The sequence below is a fragment of the Hippopotamus amphibius genome, chromosome 7, assembly GCF_030028045.1.
Source record: "Hippopotamus amphibius kiboko isolate mHipAmp2 chromosome 7, mHipAmp2.hap2, whole genome shotgun sequence".
NCBI lineage: Eukaryota > Metazoa > Chordata > Mammalia > Artiodactyla > Hippopotamidae > Hippopotamus > Hippopotamus amphibius.
The window spans coordinates 34076205-34092759 of NC_080192.1; the positions used below are offsets into that span (position 1 = coordinate 34076205).

The 16555-nt window shown below is 35.3% G+C and overlaps 1 protein-coding gene across 1 annotated transcript in view; it reads right to left on the reverse strand.

The window, feature by feature from the left end:
* LRRIQ1 (leucine rich repeats and IQ motif containing 1) overlaps positions 1-16555 on the reverse strand; it is a 201709-nt gene that overhangs the window by 29286 nt on the left and 155868 nt on the right. The window contains exons 24-25 of the mRNA XM_057743161.1: positions 8429-8561; positions 5852-5912 (exon numbers count right to left, since the gene is read on the reverse strand). Of these exons, the coding sequence (XP_057599144.1) occupies positions 5852-5912; positions 8429-8561 (194 nt within the window). The remainder of the gene's footprint in view (positions 1-5851; positions 5913-8428; positions 8562-16555) is intronic.

Consider the following 16555-nt stretch of genomic DNA (forward strand, 5'->3'; position numbering starts at 1 on the left):
CAATTAATAAAACCAGGAAACTGACATTGTTGCAATATCATTACTAAACCACAGAACTTATTCACCAGTTTTCACATGCATTATTATTTTTTTTGGCTTGTTTATGCTTCTATGACATTTTATCACATGTATAAATTCATTGTAACTACCACCACAATCAGAATAGACAGTTATTCCATCTTTCCAAAGAAACTCCTTTGTTTTCCCTTTAGAGTCATACCCTCCCCCCAGTCTAATCACTGGCAACCACTAATATACTTCCCATAACTATAATTATATAATTTTGAGAAAGTTATATAAATGAAATCATACAGTATGCAACCTTTTGAAATTGTCTTTCACTCAGCAAAATGCTCTTGAGATCCATGAAAGTCTTTGTGTGTAACATGAGTTTGTTCTTGTTTGTTGCTTTTTATTTCTTTTTGTGTATCCATTGCATGTATGTACCACCATTTGTTTATTCTTTCACTCACTGAATGAGATTTGAGCCATTTCCAATTTTTGGCTCTCACAAATAAATCCACTATGAACATTTATGTTTAGGTTTTTGATTGAAGTTCATTTCTTTAGGAAAAATGCTCAGGAACAAAACTGCTGAGACAAATAAGTATATAAGAAATTGACACATTTTCCCCCCAGTGGCTGTACCCTTCTCAGTAGCAGCGTATGAATGATTCAGTTGCTCCATACATTCATCAGCACTTGGTATTGTCAGCATTTTATTTTAACCACTCCAATAGGTTATAGTGGTGTCATATAGCTGTTTTAACAATTTCCCTAGTGATTAATGATTTTTAACATCTTTTCATGTGCTTATTTCTATCTGAATATTCTCTCTGATGAAGTAACTATTCAAGCCCTTTGCTCATTTTCTAATTACAGAGTTCAGTTCAATTATTTTTTAAAGATGACTACTACGATGGTTAGTTTTATGTGTCAGTTTGTCCAGGCCACAGATGCCCAGATATTTGGTTAAGTATTATTTCTGGGTATGTCAGTGAGCATGTTTCTGGATGAGATTTGTATGTAAATCGGCATACTGACTATACCAGAATGCTCTCTAGAAATGTGGCTGGCCATCACCTAATCCTTGAGGGTCTGAATAGAACAAAAAGGTGGAGGAAGGGAGAATTCATTCTCTCTGCTTGACTGATGAAGCTGAGACATAGGTCTTCTCCTGTCTTAAGATTGAAACTTATACAGTCAGCACCTCCTGGCTCTGAGGCCTTCAGACTTGGACTAGAACTTAACATCATTGCTTCTCCTGGTTCTCAGGCCTTCACACTCAGACTGGAACTACACCACCAGGCTCTCCTGGGTCTCTATCTTGCAGGCAGCAGATCATGGGACTTCTTAGCCTCCATAGCCAAATGAGCCAATTCTTTATAATAAATAGTCTATAATTCATTATACTAAATAAATATATTTATAAAATCTGTAGCTAACTAGTTAGCTAGCTAATAAATTTCTTTCTATATATAATATACATATACACACAAATACACGCACATATATATGTACATATATATATATATATATATATATATATACATCTTTGTATACAGCACCTAGGATAGCCAAAGCAATGTTCAAAAAGAACAGTAAGAAGACTCATATTACCTTATTTCAAGACTTTTGGACTAAAACTGGAACTCGTATCATCAGCTCTCTGGTCTACATATCTATCTAGAGATTTAGGATATATAAACTATCAAATAGTTCTTCTGTGACTCCTTCCAGTAATTCACACTCAAAGCAACTACTGTTCTGATTTCTTTCACCATTGGATAGGTTAGTTTTCTCTGTTCTTAAACTTACTATAAATGAAATCATAGCATATGCACGCCTTTAGTGTCTGGCTTCTTTCAGTCACTATATTGTTTTTGATACTTACGCACGTTGCTGTGTGTATCAGGAGTTCATTTCTTTTCATTTTTGAGTAAGTATGCCAGTGTAAGAATACACCACGGTTTACCTATTCTCTTGTTGATAAACATTTAGGCTGTTTACATGTTTTGGCTTTTATCAATAGAGCTGCTATATAATTTTCACAGAGGTCTTTATGTGCACATTTGTTTTCATTTCCTTTGAGTAAACATCTAGGAGTAGAATTAATGGGTCATAGGGTAGGAGTATGTATAAGTTTATAAGAAACTGCCTATTTTCCCAAATGGTTTTATCATTTTTTACCATACCAATAATGTGTGAGTGTCCTAGTTTTTCCATATATTTACCCACACTTGCCTTTTAAATTTTAAACATTCTAGTGCTATGTAGTAGTACCTCATTGTTGTTTTAATTTAAAGTGTTTATTAACCATTCAAATATCTTCATTTGTGAAGTCTCAAAACTTTTGCCACTTTTTTTTATAATTTGGGGTGTTTGTCTTTACATTATTGATTGTAAGATGGTTGTGAAAAAGACAAACAGGGAGAGGGGAGGGTGGGAGAGAAAGAAGGAAGGAGAGAGAGAGAGGGAGAATGAATTTTTCTCCCAGGATGTGTTTTGACTTTTCATTTCATTTTCTGAATGGTGTCCTTCTAAGTGCAAATTCTTATAAATTTGATGAAGTACAGTTTACCTGTTTCTTTTCTGATAATGCTTTTTCTGTTTTATCTAAGAAACCTTTGCCCACTTCAGGTTTTTGAAAATACCATACTATGTTTTCTTTGAGAATTTTTATAATTTTAGCTTTTATACTTAGGCCCATGATTCATCTCAAATTTATTTTTAAGTAAGATATGAAGTAGGAGTCAAGATTCATTTTTTTCCCATGTAGATGTCCAGTTGCCCAGCACTCTTTGTTGAAAAAATTATTCTTTCCCTCTTTTTAATTGCTTTAGTATCTTTAAGGAAATCAATTTTTATAAACATGGTATTCTTCTGGACTCTATTCTTTTCCACAGATGGATTTTTTTTTTCCTTTATGAACATAAAATACAGTCTTGATTACTGGGGTTTTATAGCAAGTCTTGAAATCAACTAGTGTGACTCTCCTTACTATTCCTTTTCAAGAGTGCATTGACTATTCTAGGTCTTATACATTTTCATAATTAGTAGAAATGAACAAATTCCATTTTAAAATTTGTCCTTTTCTACTAAAATGTTTTCTAAAAGTTTATTGAATCTATAGATCATTTGGAAAGGACTGACATCTTACAATTTGAGTCTTCCTATTCATATATAAGGTGTATATCTTTGATTTTTTATAAGCAATGTTTGATAGTTATCATTGTAGGGGCCGTGCACATATTAATGTTAACATTTATCAGTTAACTCTATTGCAGTTCACCTTCTCCTTCTGCTCAATCTTGTTTTTTTCATCCCTCAAAGGAGTTGTTCCCGAAAGCCTTCCCCAATCAACATCCTGCATTCAATATCAGAATCTCAGAGTATGTCTTCTGGAGAACCTGAACTATGACTGTCCTCTGCAGGAAAATGCTAGAGTTTTGGGGGGATACATTTAATAAACAATTGTCTAGATCTATGACATGCCTCTGATATGTATTTGGAAGTAAGTAAAATAATCTTATTTCCATTTTTTTCATTCCTGTCTGCCATACTATATGCTTTAATCCAGTTTGGAAGACAGAGATGTTATTTATTAGCTTCCCCCAAACCCAGCATTTGAATGTTTGATTATGCATAATTCTGTCCTTACTTTCAAAGATTAGTGATGAGTATTATAGATGATATTTATATTTATCCCTATTATTAAGAAATAAATTCAGTCTTTTGGTATACCTTGTTCTGATATGATGTTAGCTGTCAATCTATTGTTACTTTGGAAATTAACTTTCAATTCACTAATTCTCTCTTTTATGATGTCTAGTCCAAGATTCAGTTTGATAATATTTTTTATTTCCAGAATTTTTATAATCAGCTTATTTGCATATCCATCTCTCCTTTAATTAAAATTTGATCATTTTTGTTCCATAATTTTCTGTCCTTTTATTATGAGTGTTATTATTATGTCTTTGAGGATCTTATAATAGCAACAGTTGCAGCTTTTTAAAGTTTTAAGATTTTCCTCTTAGTTATGGCCCAGTCCTAGGTGTGCAATTATCTGCACAAGTTCTCCCACAGGTAGGGTGTTTTTATTCTCCAATACCCTGCATGATTTCCACTCTTGGCCTTCAATTAGCCCAGTAACCTTTTAGCATAAATCCTTGATCCACTCCTGCATCTTGACTCAAGGAAGGAAAAAAAAAAAAAAAAGCCTGTTCTACTACTATTAATACTTACCTTGCTTTGTGTTCAGCTGTACCTCTTCAATATATTTTTTAAAAAGGCATTTGTCATTGCTATGTATTTGTCATACATTTGTAGGTAGTGTAATATAGTGGGATTTGGAGGAAGGAGATTAATGTCAGAGCATTAATCTCATAAAACCATTTTGATTAATAATCTTTCCAATCTGCTTTCATTCACTTTTAGAAGTATAATAATTAAATGTGATATCCCTTCCTTTATCCTGGCATTCCTTGGCACTTTTATATTTTCCATTCTTGCTCCAAAGTGGCCACTCAACAATCTGTGCAAAAGTGTTAGTCAATAGCATGTAGAATGTTAATAGCCTGAAGTAATCTATGTACCACTCTGCCAGAGGGATCTCTAATAAATATAAGAAAATATTTGCTGAGTGATTATTTCAAATATGTACATAGATTCTATAAACATTTTCATAAACACATTAATTTTAGCTATTGTCCTAATTTTTCTCCTCTTTCAGGAAAGCTCCTTGAATGAGTTATTCATGAGAATGATTAACAACTGCTCTGGATATGATAATACTAGTTCCCATTAGAGAATATATTATATTTTTGTACTAAATTCTACATGGTAAGTTAAATTATAATCAGTTTTCTTGGTGAATGTGGAATCTGAGCAAGGAATATTCACTGGTTGATATAAATGGAAGGTGTCACAAAGTTAGGGTCATTTGATGTATCCATTCTCACCTGCCAAGGAGGCCACACACTTCCATCATTGGTTAGGGTACCCTCTTCTCTGGAAATTTCTGGAAACACATTTAAAATTTCTTGTTTGGGGGCTCTTTCTTTAGACTCCATATTGGCCATTCTCCTTCTGTTAATACAGTCTTCCTTCTAATAGCATATAGTTCAACTGACTTTTGCAATGCACATTAGTTATACTGTCTAGAGTTTACACTCTGGTCACCATGTTAGAACTTGGTTGTTCCTAAAGCTCCAATAATTTTTTTTTTAAAGATATTTTGATGTGGACCTTTTTTTTTAAAGTCTTTATTGAATGTGTTACAATATTTCTTCTGTTTTATGTTTTGGTCTTTTGGCCGCAAGGCATGTGGGATCTTAGTTCCTTGACCAGGGATTGAACATGCACCCACTTCATTGGAAGGTGAAGTCTTAACCACTGGACCACCAGGGAATTCCCGAGCTCCAATAATTTACACTTTATTACTTAGTATAGTTGAGTTCATAATTACTTTTTAATTGTTACCTGGTTTGATTTCCTGAGTTGTGAGGGTAGCTTGCTGTTTCCCTCAAATATCCTACTCTTAAAATATTCTAGAAAATAATGTTATCACATAATTTCTTGTCTAGAGTATTTTTTAAAATATGGTAGCATGCTAATATTTTAAAATCTACTATATAGCATTAATATTTTAAAGTAATATCATATTTTAAAGTTATATTACAAGCCAAGAAACATGGTACTATTTTAATATATAGCATTTTGAGATTACCCCAAAAAGATACAGTTGTGGTATTTTCATAATTTACACTACTTATGGACATATCTTAAAGTGCCATTTATTAAGTACTGTTGTCCACAACACTTTTTTCTTAAATTTAAACACATTTCTTACCACAAGCTGAACTCTTCCACCATTAAGTACATCTGGATCTAACTCAGGCAAGAAGTGATTGCTGCATAATGACAAAAACAGAAATAATATCATTATTTAAATGTAGAGAAAGAATATGAAATGCATGCCCAATGAAAAGTCTGGGAGAAATCAATAACTTACAAAATGGAAATAATAATTTTCTTAAATTAAGTGACATGCAAAGATATATACAAATTTACATCATTTCATAGTCATTTTAAAATTCAATTTGACAAGAAATTTAAATTTCTAAAAAACACTTTAATGTCATACTTCTTTGCCAAACATAAATATATATACAGATCAAAAATCTGAAAGTACCAATAACCATAGCTAACACATTATAGAAGAAATAAATATTTTACTACACGTACTTATATATCTTACTTATAAGAAAGGCAAAACTTCCTATTTTTAAAGTAGCTCTAGTGTGTCTAATGCATTGTACTAATGCTCACAATTAACTTCTGTTTAAGCCTAGAACTTTTTGATATTTGGCTTTTCAAGAACTTCTGTTTTTGAAAACAATTTTTCTTAAAATATTACTACCTATATATTCTTTTATATATTATATTTTCAAAAGAGAAAATCCACCAACAATTGCCTGTTGCAATTATATGTTTAAATATAACTTATTTAGGAGTAAGGGATGTTGTGAAATGTTTAAGCATATCTGAAATACATCCTGAAACATTTTGCTTGTATTTTTCACATTATCTATACAGATGCCTTTAAGTTTCTAAACCAGACCTCTTATACCTGGTTAATACAAATGGTAAGCTATGGGTTATACTATATTTGTAGTCCTAAGAATGTCATGTTATGAATTAAACTAAACTGGTTAATACCAACATAAAAGAAATTGTGCGTGCATTGATTAGAATGCTCAGCAAAATAAAAAATTCTCAAATGTTGATTGCTTTATTCCTACTTTCTTTGCTTACAGTGAAATAGGATTTAACAACCCAGGCTTTGAAATGTTTTAATTTCACTTCCATTCTTCACTTTCTTTTCCATATTTTTAAAGAAATTACATGGATAGAATTGACTACATATGAAGGTTTTCATTCGTATATATTTTTAAAAAGGCTTCATTTTTGTACATTATAATTGTCTGCTAAATTAAGTTTTAGCCTTCATAATTGTAGGATTTGTTTGTTTGTTACTCATTTCAATAGTTATCACCCACAATCCCTGGAAACGTTTCTAAAGTGTCATCTATATTTAGATTCAGTACTGGCTTACATATTTAATAAATGGTCATAATAGCACTTTTTTTTACTGTTTTGTGGATATATGTAGCTAAAATGAAAGTCTTAAAAATTTATGTCAACTTTATAGCACAGGGAGCTATACTCAATATTTTGTGATAACCTATATGAGAAAAGTGAAGAGGAATGTATATGTGCTGTACATCTGAAACTTACATGACACTGTAAATCAACCAGACTTCAATTTTAAAAACTTTGTCAAAAATATTATCTCTGGACTTTTATCTCCTTAAAACTCTGGTTTAGTGGTTATGCATGTAAACACTTTATGTTATATTGTTTGGGCTGAATTTTGTTCCCTCAAAATTTGTATGTTCAAATCTTAATGCTCAATACCTCAGAATATGACTACGTGAAGATAGGGCCTTGAAAGAGGTACTTAAGGTAAAATGAGGTTATAGAGGTGGGCCCTAATCCAATATAACTGGTGCCTTTTTAAGAAGAGATTAGAAGACAGATAACACAGGTGGAGAAATTGTCAGGTGAAGACACAGTGAGAAGGTAGCCATCTGCAAGCCAAGGAGACAGACCTCCAAAGAAACCAAACTTGCTGATTCCTTGAACTTGGACTTATAGCCTCCCGAACTGTGAGAAAATATCGATAGATCTCTGATCTTTAAGCCACACAATCTGTGGTATTTTGTTATGGCAGCATTAGAAAACTAATATATACATGAATGTAACAAAAGTTAATTGATTACCTATTAAATTCAAGGCACCTTGCTTGTTGCTAAGGGACATCAACATTTGATATCCTCAACCTTGAGAGCTCACCTCTATATTTTGAAGTGGAGAGATAAGATATTATCATCTCACTATAAAGAAGAGGAAACTAAAGCATTGAGACATCATTGAAAATCAGTTACATGACTGGTAAAGTGATAGCATTAGGGTTGAATTATAATTTTAACTGCCAAACATAAATAACAAAAATAACACAAAATAAGATACTATAATCTCCAACACACATGATATTTATAAATAGTTAATAGATACCATGCATTTTACTTTATTAAAGTAGAATCATTTGTGTGGTTCATCATCACCATCAATCATCTGTGTTGGTTTTAAGCTCTACAGAAATTAAGTTCTTCAATATTTTACAGTGAAAAATATAAAGAGTGATCAAATCTATTCTATACAAGAGGCCATTTATAACCTGGCAATGCAGTGTAGTGGCCTTTGGCTATAGAAAGTCACATTTGTTTTAGCACAATTAACCTACGTTTCACTTTTCAAGATGTATTTGCAATACAAAAATCTAATTTAAAGGAAACGACCTCACCATTTCATATTTCTGGAACTAGCTGATTCATGAACCCCAACCTGTGTATGAAGCCATTGGTATGTATATTCTTTACTCCTTTCTAATTTTTCATTTGCAGTGGTATCCTTATACATAAATTCTTCTTCCTTATCTAGGGAAAAATATGGAAATTGTATTTGTTATTTAAAGAGATCAAATTTTGGCCAAGCAGTTCAGTCTAGGCTAACAATTTTAACACAAGGAAAAAAAGAATAAAGACAATTTAATTCATGGGAGCTAAATCATCTGTAAGAAAAATAATGTCAGTCACTTATAGATTACGTACTTTTCCTGCTTGAGTTTCAAACCCACCTATTTTGAAAAATAAAGGAGTTGTTTTAATGCAACCAATGTTTTATAGGGCTTATTTTTTAGTGTTTTGGTTAGAAAACACAAATTATTTTTGGTAGACAGAATGTAAATTCTAATTGTTCTCATACTATCTTATCCATATGTAGAATTTATAAATTATATTGAGGATATTCAAAACAGAATTTTAATTTTATGTAAAACTAAGCTTGGTTTGTGTAAGCTAGTACAATATTTAAGTTAGGATATCATTTATATTAAGTTTAGGAAACCATTTCAAAGATGGAGGGGGGAAGCATAACCATGAAGATTTGGGGTTGCCACACCCAGCTACTGCATTAAGCATTGTCTCTCCTCCAGCAGAGTCCCAGCCCTTTGTCTGCCTTTCTTGGTTGACCAGACCAAATGGTGAACCCATGAGTGCAATGACAAAAATAGTGAGGAATCAGTGACCTTGATAATCAACTGAGCTTATAGCTGGAAACATTGCTACTCTTGATATGTAGAGAATCATTTTGTAGCAAGTGTACTTTTAGCTAAAAATAAAAATTATCTCTGTGTCTTTCTGTTTTTAAAAATAGTGACATATACTTGCAATAGTCCCTTTTTAAAGTATTCATTCTGGAAGGTTTTCCTCAACTCCACAATAACACTCCATAAACCCTAAGTGGTTTTACATCAGGACTCAGCCAAGGTTCTAAACAACAATCCCTGAGTAAAGATTAGATTTCACTGTAGGGGTCCAATTTATGTTAATCCTTTTAACCTGAAGGCATAGGTTGGTAGATTGCATGAGTTCAGTGTGAAAAAGAGAACTAGCATAGTAGTGGCATTGGCTGGATGTATTCGAAGATACTGCCATTCAAATGCTGGAAGAAATGATTCTGGCAAATGATTTTTGCTAAACCATTTCAGGATTAGCCGTGTCACTGAGGAGAAAGTAGTATTTACTCCTTGAAGCCTGCTTTCAGTGTCTTGTGCAGGAAGAAGGATGGTGACTTGGATTACTTAGATGCTTATTTCTACTCAGGCTTCCCAATAAGTCCTTCTGATTTTAGAAGAAGCATAATTCTGTCTGCAAAACTTGAACCTACTACCTACCTACCATTCTTTCCTGCTTCTCTGGGTCTTCATTAATTTCTCGTATCATCAACCTAAGAAAAAAGGTCTCCTTTGATTCCTGCTCTCCCCTAGTTACTACAGTCTCTATATGCTGCTTTACTTCAAAACACATTTTAATAATTTTATTTAAACAAATTGTTAAACTTTATTATAAAAATAATACATTCACATAATAGACAATTTAAAAATGCTGAAAACTAAAGAGTCAAAGAAAAGATCCACAAAAAGCCCCACAATTCAAAAACAAGTGGATAACACTTTTAAGGCACTTCCTTGCAGTTCTTTTTTTTCTTAGGTTTGTTTTAATTGTTTTTTTGTTTACATACAATTGTATGTATTCTATACATTCTATTTTTTGGTTAGTACTATAGCAAATGCATTCTATGTAATGGAAATCTCATCCTGAAAATACTTTTAGGGGTTATGCACTATGATGTACCAACTTGTTACATGAAGGTTTTTAACTATTCTATTTAATGAATTCATTTCTCAGGTGGAATTAAAGATAACATGTCTGAAGTTATAACTATTTTGAGGAACATGATATAATCAATATTGTCAAATAGTTTTAAACTTTCACCAATTCACCACATGCTATGTGAGGTTATTCATTTCACTAAGCCCCTAATCAACATTGGTCTATTAAGTATTTTTAAGCTGTTGATAATTTGAGAAAAATATTGTCTAATATGGTCTTAATTTATATATCTCTACTACTAGTAAGAGTGAAAGTGATTCCATATGATTATTTATCAATTATGTCATAAAGTATAAAATATCTTTCTTATTCTCCCCAATTATCTGCTGGATTCTAGTATTTCCTTTTTTGTTTTCAACTGACATTCATAATCCTTTATCTGTTAACACTGGTGCAAATATTTTCTCCTGCTCATTGTTTGATTTTAATTTCTAATCTATTCTCAAAAGGGGCAAATTTCTTTTTCTCTAGGCATACAAATTCATTTACTTGCTAAGTATTTTCTAAACTATAAACCACTTTCCTCTCATAATTTATAGGTTTGTATCTCACAATTTGATAAACATATAAAATGATACATAAGATTTCAGGGATAAATTCTATACTCTTCTAATATTTTGTCTCTCACACTAAAAGATATTGGTTAACAAAATTCTGTTAAGAGAAGTGTACTCTCTCTCGGTCTTCCCTTTCCATTCCCTCCTTATTTCACTGCAATCTGATTTTGTCAAATTGAAATTGTCCTTACTATGAGGGCCTCAAACCATCTTATCTACCAAACACACTTACTCCTTATCTTCATTGGCCTCTCTGCTGAATTCAGCTACACAGAATATTTTCTTTGTCTTAAAACTCTCTTCTCTGCAGGACTTTGGAGCATCAGACTTTGAGTGCTTCCTTTCAGGTTCCTTTATATTGATATTCCTTTGGACGCTGATGCTTGTCACTGTGCAAGTGTCTAAGAGCACGCTCACCCCCACTGCCCACCACCACACCCCATGCGTGGTATTGTTCTGGCTTTAGATGTGCATTGTTCATTGCCTCATGAGGCTGGCAGCCTAAGTGGCCTAGATATCACCAACCTGTATCTTAGTCCTATTCTCAGATCCAGCTGAAATTCAGAATCACAACCGGTTTCTATCATCATCATCCTACTAAGTCTGCTTTTTCTCCTGAATTCCCAAGTCATTCAGACCAGATATTCTGCAGTCAGCCTTGGCTGCTCATTCCTTATGCAACAACATCTAACCCAGAAACTGGATCTAGTCTCCCTGCTGGATATCTCACTGATGCCTGGCTGCTCTTTTCCATCCCCACTGCCCCCATTTTGAACAGGAGTGAGTGAGAGTCTCTGTTGACTTACTTATATTTGTGCTTTAGCTCACTGCGATAGGGCTTCCTCCCCACACCATTTCATTGGAACTGTTCACACCGAGATCATTAATACTGCTAAATCTTATGGACTTTTCTTACTGACTCCTCTATAATATTATACATTGTCCACTTCTTCCTTCTTAAAAGGCTTACTTCCTTCGACTCTTGTTTAATTACACGTATCTAGTTTTTCTCCGCCCTTCTGTCTAAACCCCAGTTTCCTTTAAGGGCTCATCTTCCTTTGCTATCTCTTCCAATCTCAGGATTCTTCTCTGGGCTACTATCCTGGCCCCATCTTATTCTTTGGTTATAATTTTCCTCTAAGAGGATATTCATTCAAGTTCTTCAGTCACTTTCCTTATCTTCTTCTGAAATACGTCCATCCAAAATCTCTCCACTTAGGTATCCTACAGATAATTTAAAGAGTATGTAAAAAGCTGAACTCATGTATCATCCCACCTTTTTAAGTTCCTATAATTCTACCATCACCATCAACGTAAAACTTAGAAACCAGAGTGTTGTACTGAACCAGCATTTTTCCTCACCCTTCAACTGCAGATTTTATCTCCTAAATTCTTTTCATTCTGTCAAATCTCTGGTATTTGCATTGTCACTATTTTAATTCAGGCTACTATCATCTCTTCTCAGTTACTGTAACAGCCTTCTCACTGGTCTTTTTGCTTTTGGCCTTGTTCCCACATATATATCTCCATACTGTAAATGGTCTTGCTAAAGTACACATCTAGTTTGCTCTTTCATAGGTTGAACTCTTGGTTCTCTACTACCTTTGGATAATGTTTAAAACATTTTGCATAGCATACAGGCCTTCCTTATTTCTTCAGACATATCTATTAAGTTCCTGCCTCAATCACACAGATGTATTATAGTTACTCAAAATAATCTCTTTTGCCTATAGACGTTGTGTTTAGGATTATCAACTTTACCAATGGTGTTCTTACTTCAGGTCTTCAGGCCTTAGTTTAGAAATTATATTCTTTGGCATAAGCTCCTGATCTTTGAACACTTCCATTCCTTATCCAAAGTAGGTTAGAGATGCCCTCCAAAGGATAATAAAGAGATCCCAAATAGCGTTTATTACATTATACTTTACTTTCCTATTCATGTGTCTGTTCTGCCTACTAGAACATACACTTTTTAAGTGATACGTAGTAGGATGGTTCTCAACAAATATTGGTAAAATTAATAAGAAATGACTGTCATAGTTGATTAATGTTCTCTGAGAAATGTAGAGTTGGAACTTAGATTTTTAGCATGTAGATGGACCTGTGTATTGTGGAGAATAACACATGTCTAATTGTGATTAACTTAATTATTATAATAGAAATTTCAGCTCTGAAAGTCAGAATTAGATTGGGATAATAATTGACCACTAAGCTTGAAAAGATGGCAGCGAAGTAAAAGGACATGGAGTGCATCTTTCTCCACAGATGAATCAGGAATACATCAAAAGATGCAATAATTCCCACAGAAAACTGGCTGAACACTAGCAACAGACCTTGGACACCAGAAAGGACTGCAAAGATCCTGACATAACTGGGTGGGATGGAGGGCAAAAAAAAAAAAAGGAGAAGAAAGGAAAGGCATGGGTCCTACACCTTGGGGCGGGGGGAGCTGAAACAGAGGAGAGATTGCCAAATTTGGGGAAACCCCCTTATCTGATGGGAAACCCCCTCTCCAATGGGGAATTTGATTGGGTCAGAAGGGAGGCATTTGGGACTGTCCAAAGAGGGTGAAGCGGCCAATATGTGGCAGACGGGAAAGAGTGAGAAACACACAGAGGGTCCGTACCACAGCTCTGTGTGTCCCGGACTGAGACGTGGGTTCACAGCTATACAACAGGTCTGGGAGCTGGAACGTGGGAACCAGAGAACTGGTTTAGGGTGAGAAACATTGTTGGCTGTGGGGAGACAGATGGAGGGGACAGGAGGGAAGAAATCCGCAGCAGAGCATGCCTACCACAGAAAGCTGGGTGACCATGGTGGTGGTGTGCTACTGCTGACTTACAAGCAGTGGGGAGGAGCCACTGCTGTAGCCTCTATTTCAGTGCCTGCGATGAACAAAGGGAGGCCCCCTCTGGCCCTGGCAGTTGCAGTTGACAAGGGATAGAAAAAGCCCCCTGAGGGGGCTGGCTGGGTGTGCCTGCGGCTGAGAGCAAGAAGAAGTCCGCAGAGAAGGACATCTCTGGAGAGATATTTTGCTTATACCTGAGCCCACCAGCTTCCCTCTGCAATTGGCACTGCTGCCACCACCAGGGCTCTGGCAACCCAGGCAGGGCGCTACTGCTAACTCACACGCAGGTGAAGGAGCCACTATTGTACCCTCTCTCTTCCCCCAAACCAGCGTCTACAGACAATAAAGGAAGCTCTGCTGGTTGCAGAGTAATACAAAAAGCCCCCGAGGGCTGCCCCTCAGGCACCTTGCACTGGGCACCAGTAAAGAACCACACTAAGGCCAGATTTCCTATACCTGTGGCTGCCGGCATCCCTGCACATTTGGCATCACCCCCGGGGTTCGCACGATTCAAGAAGGGCACTACTGTGGAGTCACACGCAGGGAGAGGAGCCACTATCAAAGCCTCTCTCTCCCCACACACCATCCGCAGATAAACAATAAAGGAAACCCTCACTGAGGCAGACCCAAAGAGCTTGAAGGCAGCCACAGGTCCAGACTCTGACAGTTAGGCCACATGCAGAAGCAGGGACAAAGCCAAAGCTGAACACCAGGGATGGGGGACTAAGGAAGAGGTTCTAAAATCTTTCCATCAGATATACATGCTGCAGACTAAATCCCCATGATCAGCTAGGTAGATCCTATGTCTTTGGAATATCCAAGTAGACAATGAATGTTCCCTCAGATGAAAAAGGTCTAGCTCTGGCACCTGTGAACTGTGGGAACAAGCACACACAGGAATAGGGCCAGATCAGAGCCTAAGTGGACCCCATAGGAACCACAGCAGGTCCAGAGTCCAACCCAGAGGCAAAAGAAGGCTTCTTGGGGAGGTGAAGGTGGCCTGAGGCTCAAGGTGTATACAAGAACACTTACAGCTGAGACCCCCAAGGAAACAGAATTATTATTATTAATTATATTGATCTGATCCATTCTGTGGTCAGTACTAGCTTGCTTTTTTTTTTTTAATTACGATCTTAGTCCTAAGGGATCTTCATATTTTATAACATTTTTTATTCTATTTTTTACTTTTATTTTTAGCCTTTTTATATATTTCTATTTATATATTTCTACATGCTGAGTTTATCTCCCCATCTCCTTTTCTTCATCTTTAATACATTTCAATTTTCTTTTCTTTTTTTTCTTTTCTTTTTATATTTCCAGTTATACTACTCTCTTCTGTTGCTCTCTTCTATTCCTTTTTATTTTATATTACCTTATTATACTTTTAATCACTATTATTGGTCTGCTCTGTTTCCTTGCTTTACCCTTCAGATAACACACTGCTTTAGTTTTTGTTATTAGGTTCTGTCTTATCTTAGTACGAATTATAATTGTTTGATTTCGTCTTAGGGATCTTCAGTCTATCTGGTTGTTCTCTTGCTCTTTGTTATATTTGCTCCCTGTTTCTATTTGGTCCCTGTTATATCTGGATCTTGTTTTCACAATTTCCCTGGGATTTTTTTTTTTGTTTTTAATTTTTGTTGGTTTTCTCTTTAACTGTCTGATTGTGTTTTGGGGTTCTTCTGTCAGGTTGTTCTAGTGCTTTATGTTCTATTGGGTTCTGTTTTTGTGTTTCTTGTGCATCTACGTGTTTCCTTGATTCAGTACTTGTTTGTTTGACTCAACCTTTTACCATTAGTCCCTCTATTGCTGGGATGAGTGACCTCTGGAGTCTGGATTCCTTGACCAGAAGTCAAGTTGGAGGCTCTGGGGAGGGAGCACTGAGTCCAGGATGTTAGACCACTAGAGAGTCCTCAGCCACAGGGAAGATTAACCACAGAGAATTCTCACAGAGGCTTCTATCAGTCTAGGACCTGGCTTCACCCAACTGCTTGCAGCTGCCAGTGCTGGATACCTCACACCAAACTACAAACAAGACAGGAACACAAACTAACCCATCAGCATACAGACTACGTAAAGCCATATTAAGCTCACAGATACCCTAAAACACACCACCTGACATGGCCCTGATCATCAGAGGGAAAAGACTCAGATCCACACACCAGAAAGCAGGCAGCAGACCCTCCCATCAGGAAACCTGATCAAGACACTGGACCAACCCCACCACAGGGGGCAGAGAACAGAAACAAGAGGAATTACTACTAGGCAGCATAGGGAAAGGAGACAGCAAATCCTATAAATTAGACAAAATGAGAAAACAAAGAAAAACCTTGCAGGCAAAAGATCAATATAAAACCCACAAGACTAAATAAATGAAGAGGAAATAGGCAAATTGTCTGAAAAAGAATTCAGAGTAATGATAGTAAAGATGATCCAAAATCTCAAAAACAAAAAAGAGAAAATATAAGAAACAGTTAATAAGGACCCAGAAGGACTAAAGAGCAAAAAAACAGTAATGAACAACACAATAACTGAAATTAAAAATACTCTAGATGATATAAACAACAGAATAACTGAGGCAGAAAACAAGTAAGTGAGTAGGAAGATAGAATGGGGGAAATAACTGCCACAGAACAGGAAAAAGAAAAAAGAAAAGAAAGAATGGGAGACAGTCTCAGAGACCTTGGTGACAATATTAAGCACACCAACATTTGAATCACAGGTGTCCCAGAAGAAGAAGAAAGAAAGAAAGGGGCTGAGAAAATATTTGAAGAAGTTATAGTGGCAAACTT